The 16,522-nt window shown below is 40.6% G+C and overlaps 1 protein-coding gene across 1 annotated transcript in view; it reads right to left on the reverse strand.

Annotated features, from left to right (window-relative positions):
• The window catches only part of LOC119425264 (oxysterol-binding protein-related protein 10), an 88,758-nt gene extending 76,717 nt beyond the window's left edge, over positions 1–12,041 (reverse strand). Inside the window, exon 1 of the mRNA XM_037692787.1 lies at positions 11,800–12,041. Coding sequence (XP_037548715.1) covers positions 11,800–12,041 — 242 coding nt within the window. The remainder of the gene's footprint in view (positions 1–11,799) is intronic.
• Between the last annotated feature and the right edge of the window lie 4,481 nt (positions 12,042–16,522).

Raw genomic sequence — 16,522 nt, forward strand, 5'->3', positions numbered from 1 at the left:
GGGTTCTCATTTTGGTCAAAGTTTGATAGTCTGAGGTAAAATTTCAACCTCGTTTTTGTCTCTTCTAGTCAGCCTTGTGTAGTTGCCACTGGCCCAGAGCAAAGAGGAGAAAGTGGAAACACCCTCCGTCTGTCTGTCCATGAATGCTGTGAGCATGAAATCTTGAAAAATAGGTTAGGTGCCGACTTTCATTTTGGTGTGTTGCTGCATCTAGGTGTAAAAAAGGTCACTACCAAATATTGGCTTGCTAAGTTAAAATCCAAGATGGCCACAGCTATATATGTGTGTAAACGGGCCACCCTGATCGTTTGAGAAAACTATGCTTTCTAGTTTTTATATTGCTTAAAAGTACAGTTTCCTCAAATGATTGAGGTGACTGGTGGGGTGGCCGGAGATTAATTTATGGTGGACAAGGCCACCATTGGCCACCCCCTTGCTCCACCATTTCATCTGTGGATAAAATTTTCCAGAATCCATCACTCTGTGCTGCCTCAAAAAATATATGTTTTAAAGCTGCCTCTATTCTTCTGTACAGTGCAACTCCTTCACACTTGAATATCTTGCACAAAATATATTAATTCGTTGCATTCCCTGTTCAATCTGAATCCAGAAAAACACTGAACACATAATTAATCATGTTTTGTTTGTTTTTTATGTTCAGTTCTTTAACAATTTTGAGATGCATGAGCAAATGGGGCACAACAGTAAGTTTACCTTAATACAAAATCCATACAAGCACATGGGTTTTATGGCACAGCTTTACTTATAAAATATATTTTGCAAAAACGAACAAGATTTTGTAGACTTTTTTAGTGTGGGTTCCTCCGTGTTGCTGAGACAAACACACCAGAGCTGCATCGGCCTCGACTCACAGCTGAAATCAAAGCCGAGTGTGTTTGAGGAGTCACGATTCATCCTCTTCTGGTACTCCCCGGTGCTTTTGGCTACTTAGGAAGACACAGATTTAGGATCCACACGTTCTACATGATCAAAGCCTCATTTCTTATGATGAGACTTGTGAAAAGAAATTGCGAGGGCTCTAAATGTTTCATATTCTTTGATGTGCTTCCAACAATTCTAGTACCTTTTTCATGCTGGACAAACAGCACAAGAAAGACAAACTATGAAGAGAAACAGATAAAATGCTGAATGGAAAGTCCTCATTGATCAGTACAATTTTGAAACTTCTCTTAATATTTTGTTGTGCTTTATGAAACTACATTAGTCATTGTCACTCTAGAAACCAGCTTCAAACCACAATAAACAATAAAAACCCTATTCTGCAGTAAAATAAAATTAAAATAAACAACTTCAACTACCTCCCGTTTTAAATTACCGCTTGAAGCCGATCAGGTGTGTCTGAAGCTGCTACTTCATATTAAAACTAAAAAACTCGGAACAGATCAATCCTGTCAAATCAGCATTTTACTGTTGCAGGCCCTGCAGGCTCGATGGGAACCTTCCTTACAGCGCTCGGAGAAAGAACTTTACAACTTAGTTTTAATGTTTAACGCTTTCAATAAGGTTTCCTATTTAGAAAGGTAGCTTATTTTCCAGCTTATAAGTTGCAGTTTTTTGCATAGTTTACATGCCCTGCGACTTATATACGGAAGCGACTTGTTTATGTTTTTTCCCATATTTATAACCAATTTTTGGCTGAGAAATGATCGTTTTCATTCATTCTGACATTGAAAATATTGAACACTACCATTTTCAGCCGCTAGATGGCACTCGAGTAGTATGGAATGCCACTGTGTCATGTAATAGGTAAAAGTGGCTATTAATGACACAATCAGCTTGCCATACAGGCCACCTTTGTCCTGCTCCAGGATCATGCCAGGCACAACCGTCAAATCAGCTTCATTTCACTGCGCCGCCCCGGCGAAATGAAGCTGATTTGACCATTGAAGTGCATTTATTAAGTAAAAGTTCAACTGAGACACACCTTTACTATAAAGTCGAGCAAACAGATAATTGTTTTTAGATGGTTATCTTGTTAAATTTCGAAGAAATGCACAACGAGTCATCCTTCTGCACGCTCCCACTTTCGCAAATCGGCTTTTGAAATGCAGCTGATTTGACAGTCAAAGTGCATTTATTAAGGAAAAGTTAGACTGAGACACACCTTTGCTTTAATTTTGAGCAAAAAAAATAATTGTTTTTAAGTGTTAATCTTGTTAAGTTCTTGTTAAAGTCCTCCCGCGGCCGCCATTTGGAAGCCAATCGATTTTGGCACAACTCCGGCCCACATTTCCGGGTTGTCAGCGGTGATGCATAATAGATGCAACGTATACAGCTAAGCTACATGTTTATGTTTTTTTTTCACTTTATTAGACATATTTGGACTGATGCGACTTGTACAGCGATGCGACATGTACAGCGAAAAATATGATAATTCTTGAACAAAATTAATTAATTTTTTTTCCAGGGGTAATCCCAAGTAGCAAGACACATCAAGACATATCTCAGAACTTCTCGCAGTCTCAGGATGATCTAGGTAAAGCAGGACAGAACTGTAAATAAGAATTTGTTCTTAGTGTTTATGGCTGGTTAAATAAAGGTGAAATGAAATGTGTCATTTAATAAAACAACTCTTGGATTGTCTGACTAAACTCCTCACTCTTTGCTTTAAAATAGACTATACAATGATCTGACAGCAGTTGAGTGGCCCACCTGATTTTCCACATGACTCCAGTCACCCCACTGAACAGGCTGAAGGAGAGTCACACTCTGATCATAAACTAAATGTAGGTCAAGCTGAAATGGGCAAATTATCCTTCGGTAAAACGGCAGAAATCTGGTGGACTACATGATGACACAAAACTTGATATAAACGCAGAGGTCTCCTCAATATATCCATCTTAAAAACCTTTGAAAGACCTTGAATTGATCAAAATCTGTCCAGAAGTAGATGTTACGGATCCAAGATCCAGGAACAAGCTACTTAACCCAACTGGGCAAGAAACGTCAACTTTTACAGAGGAAAATCCCACTGACAACCTTTTGCTAAACAAAGTTAGCAACATGACGACTGCGCAAGAAAACTTGAGTAGCCAAGATTCACTCATTCTTTAAGAGCCAGTAGCAGAGTCTTCTCTGAACTGCTGGACTCAGACAGCCGAAACACTGAAAACTGTTGGACAAACTAAACTCCAGCATGACCGAGGTGGGGGAGCAGCTTGGGGCAGTGGACGGACGGCTGACAGAGCTAGAAACGCAGAAAGAGTGAGTAAGAAGAACAACTTTTTAACTGAAAAGTTGATCAACTCAAGAATTCCAGCAGATGCAACATTATACGCATCATAAATCTTAAGCAGGGATGTAAAGGAAGCAACACTGTCACCACCTGGATCCTGGCCACTCTCATACAGACCCATTTTTCTGAACCCCTGGCAATTGGAAGTAGAAAAAAGTTGAAGAGCCATTAAACCAATTCAAACTGAAGTAGGCTCAGTCTCATATAATCCATTAGAAATTAACAATGCTAAACACTTAAAGCAGCTTTATGCAAACCTGTACACACCTGAAGACCTAACAAAAATGTATGAGTTTTTGTCAAATACCCAACTACCTAAACTAAGACAGGGAGAAAAGAGGAATTTCGACCAACCTTTTTACTTATAAATAAATTGGAAAAAGCCCTGAGCTCATTGAAATCTAATAAATCTTCTGGTAAACACTGATTCCACCCTGAATTTTATAAAGAATTTAAGGATTTACTTATCCCCCTTTTCATGGATGTACTCAACTTAGCATATAAGACTCAAAAACATCCAGAATCATTTTCAACAATCAGAATTGCAGTTATCCATAAAAAAGATTAAAAAAAACATTAAAATGTTTTTCTTACTGGCTTCTCTTTTTAATAAACACTGTAGATCATAAATTGTTATCTAAAGCTCTATCCAACAGAATTAGTCACTATATACCAAAGTTAATACAGCCAGATCAAAGCAGCGTTATTTTGAATCGTTCATCAACTTATAATGTAGGTTATGCAATACAGTACACTTTAAACACGCTAAAAGTGAACCTTGCATAGCCGTAGCATTAGATGCTGAAAAGGCATTTGATAGGTTGTAATGGCGATATTTATTCAAGGTCCTGGAAAAGTTTGGATTTAGCACTTCTTTTATTAATTGGGTACACACCCAAAGCAAAAATAACTACTAACGGACAGATCTCATCGGTATTCTCCCCAAGCAGGTCCAGTCGGCAGGGTTGTCCCCTTTACTTTGGACTGGACTTTATGTGCTCGTCATTGAACTCCTGGTAAAGGCAGTAAGACAAAAACCAGATATAAAAAGGTTTTGAGGTTGGTTAATTAAACCATAGAATCAATTTTCTGGCAGATGATAAAATCCTATACTTTACCAACCCTGCCAATTCTCTTGCTAAACTATAGGTTCTTTAAATACCTATGGTACAGTTTTAGAGTATAAGGTGAACTGGACTAAAAGTGAAACCCTCCCTCTGACAAACTTTGACTGCACTGTGTACCAACAAACAGGTCGATTTAAGTGGCTTCCAAATGGTATCAAACATTTAGGAACAACAGCTGACAACAATCTTGCAAATCTACGTATACAAATTCAGTTACATCCCAGTGCTCAACAAGACGATCTGTTGAGATGGTCAAATCGTCCTTTGACTCTGATTGACAATGTTTAATGTGTAAAAATGAACATATTGCCTTGATAATAATATATTTTCAGTCCATGCCCATTCCATTGCCAAATATTTTTTCAAAACACTGAACAAACATGTCAGACAGTTTATGGTGTGGTATACGAACCAGAACATCCTTGGCCTGGAAAAAAACGTTGATTCAGAACAAACTCATACCCGTGACCCTTCAATAACAAGAAGGTGGAGAACTGACATCACCATGGAGTTCTGCATCTGGAATACTGTTATGAAAGAGGAATTTTAATGTCCTTTGAACAGTTAAAGAGGAAATATAGTTTGTCTGGGAAAACTTTCTTTTGTCATCTTCAGTTGAGATCCTTTCTCAGAGCTAGCCTCAGTCCTGGAATGAGAATACTGGTTTGTACTGATGTAGGAAAACTAATTAATGAAGGAAATTCTCAAGTCTATTTCTAAAATGTACTATTTTCCGTTGAATAATGGTCCTAAAACTGATCTACACAGGTCCAGGGAAAGGTGGAGCTGGATTTGAACATCACAATCAACAAACAATTATGGTTAGATCTATGCCAGGACAATCTGTCAGCAACTATGAATGCCTGCTTCAGATTAGTACATTATAATTTTCTACACCAGTTATATCTCACCACTCAAAAACTTCACAGATCCAAACCCAATCGGTTAGAAATGTACTTCAGACGTGAAGCAGAGGTACGCTCATTTTTACACTGCACAGCACATGAGGCAAGACCGACCCAATGAAACAATTAAAATATCCTGTAATTGTTGAGGTTTGCTGCACACCAAGTCATCATGTTCGTTTCTGAAAAGCTGTTTATTCTGTCTACACAAAAGTACCATAAACTGAGATTTCAAAATACTTTACTTCAAAAAGCATTTTTTAATACGTATCCGTTTTTTTTCCAGAAAAACCTCAGTGGGTGAACAGGAGGTGTAACTGTATAAAAAAATGTTTAGTTGTAAAAAAAAAATATCCGGAGCAGTGCAGTAGGGGCTTTCGAATAACCTAATATTAGCAGCCATCAATGGGAATATCTTAATGAAATGTACACCGAATAAGCAGTTATCACGATCTATAATATGTAGAACTTTAAGTACAGATTAAAGTAAAACACAAACTACGAACACACTAAGAATATACATTTTTCACACAAACAATACAGTTCCCTCACTGCACTTCACACTAACACATGTCCTCCCACTCAGAGGCTAAATTAGCTCCACTCTGATCTGCTGCCCATCGTAACACACACACACACACACACACAATGCGTCTCTCCACATGACAACCCCTAAAACGTGACTGACAACCATAATCACTATTCAGCAAACCATAACTTTGCCTCCTTCAGATGTTTCTACAATTAAATGCTGGAGGGACTTACAAATATTAGTTGATAATAGCAATTATTATTGAACTCCTGTCCAGACACTTATTTTTTCCCTTTAATGTGCTTAGAACAACAAAACCTTCCAGCTCTGCTGTGATAAAAGCAATTATTTTCCAACATTATATGATTTTGTTAATCACTCAGTTCTTGCTGTTTGACAGTTCCAATAAAAATCAAATACATCTCAAATAGGACATCATTTGCAACAAACAAAAGGTTTGATTTGCTTAGAGTATTGTAAAACCTTTTTATACAGTCTAAATTCACAATCACATTAAAAAAAAAACGTTTGGGAAGGATGGAGCAAGAGACGGATCAACGGATCAGGGTCTCATCATCAGTAATGTGGGCGTTGCTTCAGTAAGACATGATGAAGGAAGAGCTAAGGTGAAAGGCAAAGCTCTGAATTTACTAATCTGTTTACTTTCCAACCCTCACCAAGCGGTCAAAATAAGCTCCCTTCGTAGGGTGGCTGGGCTAATCCATGGAGACAGGGTGAGGAGCTCTATCATTCAATTCAATTCAACCTTTATTTAAACAGATAAGTCACATTGAGCCTCGAAGACTCATTTACAAGTGAGATCTGTTTGGACAAACAATAAAAAGTGGTGAAAAATGACACATAGGGTTTGGAGACAAAAAAACATAAAAAAGGAGGTTAGTCCTAATAAATTATAAAGCAAAGGGCCTGCCTGAGGGAATATGAGGGACAATCTTTGTCATTATATTTGAAGTTTCGATTTCAGGTGACATTTTCAGGAGGTCTGAGTCATATCTGTGTCACATGTTTACTTGTTTTGAGCTCGTGGCACCGGCTCAGGTGGACGCTCTGAAAGAAATCTCTACTAGAACAGCTGGATCGTTGCCTCGAGGCGCTTTGAAATTGAGACTTGACAGGTAGCATCATCGCAAAACAAGAAATCCCCTTCCTGATGTCGGTTCTGCTACAAAATACGAACAATCTTTTGAAATAGATCTGCTCGCAAGAGAACATCAAACAAACTGTGATACAGCAAAGAGTTTTTGTTTTTTTTACCCAGGTGTTCTCCTGTGTGTGCGCATCGAGATGCAGATCAGGGCATTAACATCCTGTCAGTCCACAGAGCAGCGAGCAGCCGCTCCCTCTCCCACCACCTCCGCTCCCCCCCCTCCTCACGGACTGGCATCAAGCCCAGATCATATACACTTTCATAAAGCCTGAGCTTCCTTCTCCTCTGCAGCACTGCTACACTACAGCCACAATGGGACACTTATTTCTCGGTGTGTGGGGGGAGGAAATAACAAATTTTGCTGCAAAAATCACACCAAAGCCGTAGGACAGATTGTGCATAATTCATGGTAACAGAGCAGAGGGAAACTCACAGGAAATGGGTCTCCAAAGTTTCAAGATGTTTCATATTTAACACAGTCGATGTCAGCACGTGCCCGAGATGTCGTTTTAAATTAAAAACTTATGAAAATGCTCGTCTCAAAGTGGACGCAGGGAGTGGACGCATAAATGCTGCATGAGGTCACATAACAGTGCCTGTCGCCCCCCCCCCCCCCCTTCAAAAAAAGAAAGAAAATCTGATTCTAATTATAAAAGTTGCTGCAATGCTTTAAGGACAACTATCAGATAGTCATTCACAGGAAATAATACTGATTTATATTTAAAGCCAAAGGAGAAATGAGGTTTGCTTTGTTAACAAATGCAGCACAGGTCCAAAAGCGTGCGCCGAGAGCTGCTGTTTGAGGCCAAAAAAATTGTAAAAATCATGATTTATACAAGTTTGTGCTGCTTTTCTCTGTATAAGGACAGTAAAGTCCAAAATCTATATTTAACATGGAAGATTTTCTGACATTTTAAATTGGCCAAGTATTATTCAGTAAAAAGGGAATTGTCAGAAGTTGATTTCTGGTGTATCTCGTTGCTTTTGAATTATTGCCAAGTAATAAACAAAACATGAAAAACTATGACTTTTACAAATTGTTTTAAGAAGGCAGCGATCATGTCTTGACTTGGCATCACTAAGAGTAGCTAGTCTCATCAGAACACCTACCATGAAAATACAGCGTATATAGACATTCAACAAGAACCCAGAAGTTCAAACTTTTTCAGTCAGGTCATCTGGACAGCTTCTTTTTATTGTGCTGAAACGTTTCACCTTCCTGACTGATGAAGCATTCTGGATGGATCCTTATTTACAGTTTCTTTTTATACTTTATATTTTGCAATTTTTAGTATAGCTGGGACCCTGTGTACATAATTTTGTTCCACCTCATGTACCACATGTGATGGATCAACAATAAAGATACCTGAACTTGAACTTAAAGCTCCATAACTTGAGTGCTCAAAGGTTTGGGACATTTCACAATTCATTTACAACCAATAAGTCAGAATAAGTTGATTCAAAACTGATGTCTTACAGATACCTACAACATGCATAATAATAATAATAATAATAATAATAGGTACAGTATAAGTATTAATAATACATACATACAAACTACACACATAATATCTACAAAAGATAATATATTAACCATCTCCATCTGTATCTCCTATACCTTATCCATAGTCTGGTCACAGAGGCAACATATCCTGACCAAATTAGGCGAAAGGATCTTCTCCTATGCTGCTTCTGTTTCCTGGAATATCTTGCAAAAAGATCTGAAGCTCTCGACCTTGACCTCTCTAAGTGGCTTTAAACATCTGCTAAGTTCCTGGCAAAAACCAATACAGACATGTTCCTGTTGTTAGTTTTTCTACACCGCCTTATAATCTAGCTGCTTTTTCGCTACTTTTCCTTTTGATTGTCCTTTTGGTTGCCATTTTATTTAAATTTGTTAAAAAAAATAGTAATTTGTACACATCTTTTATGACTGTATATTGTTGTCGTTGTTATCCACTGTTGTCATCACTATTAAAAAATCAGGTCTCTCTTGTAAATGAGTCCCCGAAGCTCAATGGGATTAACCTGTTTAAATAAAGATTGAATGAATAAACCCAGACATCCCTCGCCCCAGCGACACTTTCCAGCTTGTTCTTCTTGGGGACCCCGAGACATTCCCAGGCCAGGCCACAGCTCCTGGAAGCCGCATCTGCACTAGAGGCCCTGAACATGGCCCATTCAGATCCCATGTCCCCAACCTCCCCGGGACATGTGAAAAACGCTCCCAGAGGTGTGAAAGCCACACAGACCAAGGGCTCCACTAAACCAAGTCTGTCCAGCAGCTTCCCCTGCCACCAAAATCCAACTCGTCTCCAGGTGGTGATTTGTTGACAGCTTGGCCCCTCGTCACCCGAGTGTCTAAGACATAGAGCAGCAGGTCTAATGACATAGTTACAAAATAGATCAGCAACCTTTGGCCTAAGGTGGCCTTGTACCAAGTACACTTATGAACCACCCTATGCTCAAGCAAGATATTTGTTATGGACAGCCCATGCCTAGCACAGAAGTCCTATAAGCAAACACCATTCAGGTTCAGATCAGGGAGGCCATTCCTCCCCATCACCCAATCCAGATGACTCCTTCATCGCCTACATGGGCTTTGAAATCACCCAGTAGAACGAGGGAATCCCCAGATGGCACCCCCTTCCAGGACACCATCCAGAGACTCTATGCTGGGCAATCTGAACTGATATTTGGTGCATAAATAAAAAAACAACAGGCAGAACCAACTCAAAGCCACAGAGAGGAAACCCTCTCATTCACCGGGGAAAACTCCAACACCGAGGCAATCAGCCGGGGGTTTGTGAGTATCCCCATGGAGAGTCCAATGCCCCTCTTACTGGGCAACTCTGGAGTAAGAAAGAGTCCAGCCTCTCTCCAGGTGTTTAGTTCCAGAGTCCAAGCTGTGCGTAGAGGTAAGCCCAACTATATCTAGTCGGTACTGCTCAACGTCAGCAAGCTCCAGCTCCTTACCCGTCAGTGACGCTCCACGTCCTTAGAGCTAGTCTAAGCCACCAGGAATAAGCATAGGCAGGGACCCTCCCTTGCCTGTCACATGACATACAGCACCCAACCTTGATGGACCTCCCCACAGGTGGTGGGTCCACATGAAGGTGACTTCCTGTTATGCCTTCGGGCCTGGCCCAGCCAAGCTCCAGGTGCAAAGGCTTGACCACCAGGAGCTCACTGGCGAGGGAGGTGTCCAGTTTTCCTTTATTTTTTTATTTTTGAGTGAGGTTTCCTGATGCATTTGTTGTTTTTGTTCATCAAGGTTTTGAATCGCTCTTAGTCTGACCCCTACCCCGAGGCCTGTTTGCTATGGGTGACCCTATGATGTCCCTTACATCATAGCTCCCAGGATTACAGGTGTACTTAGGGGTACTCAGGCAGCCACGCTATTATGATCCTGCCCACACTGAGGAGGCACTCAGATTAAAAACCACCGAGATTGCGTAGGCCCAAGTTGAAGCAAGTTGAAGCGAATCGGAGCAAGTCGGTGAGACTGGACAATGAAAACAAAGCTTTAGTGTTCTGGGTTAAAGTCCACATGCTGATCTCAGAACACTTTTATTGTGCTGACAACTGATAAGAAGGTTACTGTTATAAAAAGGAGGCTCTTCAATGGTCTAGGGACAAATCAAAGCAGAGATGCACCCAATAATCACCAAATATTGACCACTTTATTAAGATAAAATCAACAATCAGCAATGAAAACTTGATCAATTACCAAATAGGACCAGCTGCCACAATTTAGTGTTTTTAAGTGAGAAAACTATTTCTATTTATAGTTTTTATTTAAGTACACGAGTTCTTATAGGGGGTATTAAATACACATTTATTAAGTTGAACCATTTATGTTTTGTTAAATGAAAATACACAAATAAATGAATTAAACTATTGTTCAGTGGTGGTTCTAAAGGGAGGCATAGGGTGGCAGCTGCCCCTGGAAAAATAATTTTGAAAAAACTTGTCACCTCTGTTGCTACCCTACTTATAGGATAGTTGATACACAACTAAATGCTTTGCATTAATACTAAAAGTCAAAGGCATCTCCACAGAACTTAACCTCCATCCTAACTCACAGATTTATAGTTTGCACACACCTCTGAATGGTTTCACCTACAGACGAACCTGGAGTTGTTCCCCGTTTCAGGACTCCCAATCGTTTAAGTTTCAAAACAGCTATTTGATTTTTAAATTATACAAGTCTTTGCATCTGAGGAGGAAAAAAAAACTGCATTTGTGTCATGGATGAATGGATGAATTTTCTTTTGTGGGATGTAACTGGGACCCAATTTCGTTCCACCACCACTTGCACCACATGCGATGCGAATGACAACAAAGAACTTTTTTAGTCCAAAAGTAAAAGTTTTGCTGCTAAAATAAGTTTTGCCCCCCTGCTGGAACCTTGTGTGTCACACCTTTGCCACCCTGAGTAACAAAATCTCCATCTCTGCCACTTTCTGTCAATATCAGCATCGCCCAGAGAAAACAGTCAACCTCTAAATCAAAGCAGGTGCCAAACTTTTTAGAGGATGCTTTTAAAGCTTTTTGTTTTTATTATCCAAAAACAAGAAAACCTGAAATTATATTCATGTTTAAGCACTACAGATAAGTGGGGTTTTCCTTCTGTAGGATAACTTTTTCTGGACCTTCTGCAGATCATCACTGTGTTTAAACCCCCCTTCTTCCTCCTCATCCTCCTCCTCTTCCTCTGAGTGACGTGGTGGGAACAGTGCAACGTGGACCAGACCAAACTGACACCAGAACCCTAAAGTGAGTGCAGCGACACCCCCCTCCTCTCCTACCTGTTCTGCCAGCCTTGCAGCAGGTTGGTGTATTTGCTCAGCACTCCTTCCAGCTGCCTCCTGCGCCCCTGCTGCTGCTGGACATTCACGCCGCTGCCCTGCACCGTCCCCCGGCTGCCTCCCGCTCCGGCCGGGCCGCACAGGGAGCCCGAGCCGGGGCTGTGGGAGCCGCTCCGACCCCCGGGCTTCCTGGACGAGGAGTTGCTTTTGTTGGGATGCGAACTGCACACGGTCTTTTCCATCCTGGCGATGGGACGAGAGAAATCCAGAGGAATGGATGGAGCAGAAGCAGCTGCAGCTGCAGCCTATGGCAGGCGGATTTCAGCAGAACATGTGGTAAACAAGGCGCTGTGTGTGGGGGGGTTCACCACCGACCCGCTGGGTGAAGCTGGCATAATCCTGGGTGGCTTTCAGCTGCGGTTCTCCTCTGCGGTGGGAGCTGCAGCTCCTCCAGCCTTTTCCTGCTCGGAACGACCCGAGACACTCCCACTCTGCTCCGTGGACCGGCCCCCGGATGTTACTGTGAAAAAAACACAGATATGAGTCACGCTTTAACACTTTCCCCCCCTCAGAGTTAGAACTGCAGCAAAAATACGTAGATTTATGGTAAGTTTAGCTCCTGATGCAAACCAAAACAGAAAACTGGAGAAGTGTCATTTTCTGCTAAAAGTAGCTAAATGTTAGCTAAGATGAGCTAAAAGGAGCAAAATGGTAGGTAAAAGAAAATAACCATTCATTCAACCTTTATTTAGACAGATACATTGAGCCTAGAAGACTCATTTACAAGTGAGATCTGTTTAGACAGACAAAATGTCAAATGCTAGCTAAAGGACAAATGTATCAAAATGCTAGCTAAAAGTAATAAAATGCTAGCTTGAAGTAGCAAAGGGCTAGCTAAAGGCTAAAAAAACTGCCTAGCTAGAAGTAGCAAAACAGTAACTAGAGGTTAAAATTCACAGAAGTGGTGGTGAAAAACCAACAAAGTCCATGCTCAGTAATCCAGGTATACAATCCAACAGTTTTCAGTCAGGTCATCTGGACGGTTTCTTTTTTTTTTTTTTTTTTTGTGCTGAAACGGTTCACCTTCCATCCAGAAGGCTTCATCAGTCAAGGAAACACACAACACAAAACTGATTCTTTCCCCCAACAGCTTACTCCAAAGTGGAACAAACCAGTTATGTTGGTGCTAAGATGGTGTCTTTGGCACGCCCCCTCCTCCGGTGCTTCTCCCTCGTCGACAGTCATGTCAAACTGGTTCAAAACCAACAAAGTCCATGCTCAATAATCCAGGTACACAATCCAACAATTTTCAGTTGGTGAAAAATATTCTCACTTTTTTTTTTACTTACTCAAACGGAGCCACAGTCGACGGCAGGAGAAGATATTTAACCAGTATTTTACTTGCGATTATAGATTTTCACAACAGGTTACACATTGGCTATATACAGGAAGTACACAAAGACCAGTCACGAGCCATGGGCAGTGTGCGCAGCTTGTTTTTATACACTTATCAGTTCAGCCGAGCTCATAGATTCTGAGGTGTCCTTGGAGTGCCCGCTGCAGCTTTACCCAGCTCCTCATTCAGTTTTCTACTAACCCAAACATATGGTTCATGGGCAGAGTTAACATTTGCACCCATAAAAGTTAAAAACATCCATAAACTTTGACCAAAAATTCCCTAACAATAAGCTAAAAGCCAATAACAGCAAATGCTTGCTAGAAGTAGTAAAATAGCAAAAGGCTAACTAAAATGTAAATGTAGCAGAACACTACAAATAATAGCTAAAAAATTAAAAGTATAGATAGAAGCAACAAAACAGTAGCTAATAGCCAATCTGTCTAAAAGTAGCAAATAGTAGCTAAATGTCAAAAGTAGCTAAATGCTAGATAGAAGTAACAAAATATTAGCTAAAACATAAACGTTGCAAAATACAGCTAAGCAGCATTTTGAAGAGGGAGCAAAAAATAACTAAAATATAAAAATAGCAAAACTCTAGGTGTAAGTTGTAAAACATTAGCTCTATAACAAAAGCATGCTAAAGTAGCTAAATGGTAGTTACAAGTCCAAAACAAAATACTAGTAAGAAGTTACAAAACGATTACAAGCCAGCGTTTCCGCTACCATTATCCAAAGAGGGCACCCCGCCCATCGGAACTGAGCACCCTGCCTACAGAAAGCCCCCCCACCCCTTCAACAACTGCTAACATGTAGCGCTAAGCTACCGCGCGACACTCCACCTCGACTCTCCAAAAGTTGCTGAGCCCAACATTTGTAAAGGTAAATGTAAGAGGGGAAGCGGTGGCGCAGAGGTTAGAAAAAATGAACCTGTGATTGGAAGGTCACCGGTTTGAGCCCCGGACCAACAACATCAAAAAAGGAGGTGGGAAAGGTGACGCACCCACACCTGCCTCCACCCTCACTTGCCCCAGTCTATAGGCCCTTGACAAAGGCCCTTAACCCCCACCATCTGCTCCCCGGGCACCCTAGATAGCAGCTCTCTGCTCCACACAGAGCTGCGGTAGCTCGGTGGTCTGTGGTTGCGTCAGGAAGGACATCCGGCGTAAAAACAATTGCCGAGTCTTCGTGCGACTTAGTTCGCTGTGACAAACTAACTCGCCACAACAAGTGAGAGTAAAACAGAGGACGGGGAGAACCAAACAGGACATAGAAGCACACAATGCCAGAATGTAGAAGAGTGAGGACTGAGAGTCTACATGAATGATGAGCAGAGTGGAGACACCTGGGCTTAATGACAACCACGAACAGGTGTGCAGGGTAGGAGCCGAGGAGCAGAAAATGACTGACTGCCACATGGAAATAGCACAAAGATCACTAAAAAACACATGAATTAAACATAGTAACCCAAAAAATAACCTAAGAACACTGACGGTGGTAAAATGTTGGCAGTCAGATTTAACCCAGCTTTAGTGCGTTACGTTGGACAGAAAATAAAGCTCGATCTGTCTCGGACATGTGTTTAATACAGAGGTACCAGTTGTGCTTGAAAAATGCAACACACAACTTAGTGTTATGAAGAAAACAGCGTTGCGCAACCAGTCTGGAACCAGTTTATTCAGTGTTGAAGAGCAGAGGAGGAGTATTCAGAGTACACACGTTCATTCATCAAAAAAATACAGTGGATTATTTCTTTAAACTCCTCCGATTTGCCTCACGTCCAGTAATAGTTTGCAGTTGTTTAGCAGCCATAGTTTGACTGGTGAGTTAAAGCATTAGATAAAAGTGTACACTGTACAACAGTTTGTTAAAATGTGTAAATACTAAAGGTCAGTTGGGTAAACAACAGATAAAACTAAGCTTTCTCCGCTCATATCACAACGAGTCAAAGATTTATTAGAATGGCAAATCCTTTAGGCACCTCTTTGCTGCTGTAGTTTAACTCACAATAGATGTATAAACATGTTAAAAGTAGCATAATCCAAAGAATTAAAAGCATTTTCTTTTCCACATTCTCCTCAGATAATGTCTGAGACATTCCCACAAACCTCAGCCGTTAACTCCTTAAACTCATCTTGTGATGTTTAATTTGTCACATATCTTATCACAGGAAACGTTCCTCAAAGAGCTCTTTGTGTTCTCAGCTTCTGTGCAAGGTCACGACCGAGCAGCCCGAGATGCGTTTCAGGGATTGTTTAATAGCTTTTGAGTGTTTTTCTTTTCTCTCTTTGAAAGTTAAAAGCGCCATTTTCAATCGAGTAATCTCTCGGATGTCATGTTGGGGAAAGGTGCTCTTGTCTAAACTTCAAGACTACTTTAATGTGAAACTTTTTTGTTTTCTAGTATAAACTAAGCTATAAACAAGTGTACGTACTGAGTAAAATGACTTCAATACCTCAGTCAGCTGCTGTACATTGAGTTTTTCATGATGTATCACAGTAACATGAATAAAAAGAACTTTAGTCGATCCTAAATGGTGCCGCCAGAGTCCTCACGAGAGTTTGAAGGCAAAATCATATTTTGCCATTTTGATCTCAGACTGTGGGTTTATTTGTGGTTCCTAGAGTTTATAAAATGGGAGGTAGAACTTTCCACTACCAGGAACAAACTTCCAGTTTTTGTCCATGAGGCTGACACTGTCTACTTTGACGACTTTCCTTTTTCATTAATCCTATAGTTAGGGTTGCCTTGGGTTTCCTAAGCTATCCCTTAGTTTATGCCGCTGTTCATGATTTTCACTGCACATTAGAGATACTGGGAAACGCCCACTTGGAGGGCAAAAACGGTACAGCCTACCAAGGATTTCTGACTGGTTCCAAACAGGTCTTACTGTGTGTGTGTGGTAGCACTCAGTTTATTTCCAGCTGTTAAAAGAGTGTAGACGTATGGCACCAACATGTGAGCACACCCCTCCTAACCCAGCCTTATAGGTGCTGTGACCAAATTGCACCATTTCTGCTACTACACACTACTACTGTAAATGGCCAAGTCAACAAAAATCTTTTAATTTTTTTATTGTTTGATTTTCCTGTTTGTGAAACACTTTGGTCAACATTGTTGTTTTTAAATGTGCTACAGTATATAAAGGAAACTGACATTGACAACAAAAAGTAAGTTTTATATTGTACATAGAGTATACGTATAGCGCCTTTCTATCATATCAAGATACTCAAAGCTCTTTACACTACAATCTGTGCAATCTGTGCCTTCATTTACCCATTCATACAGTACTCTACTATATTCATACAAAGACTAGTTCTTTATCAC

The sequence above is a fragment of the Nematolebias whitei genome, chromosome 19, assembly GCF_014905685.2.
Source record: "Nematolebias whitei isolate Nwh7 chromosome 19, NemWhi1, whole genome shotgun sequence".
NCBI lineage: Eukaryota > Metazoa > Chordata > Actinopteri > Cyprinodontiformes > Rivulidae > Nematolebias > Nematolebias whitei.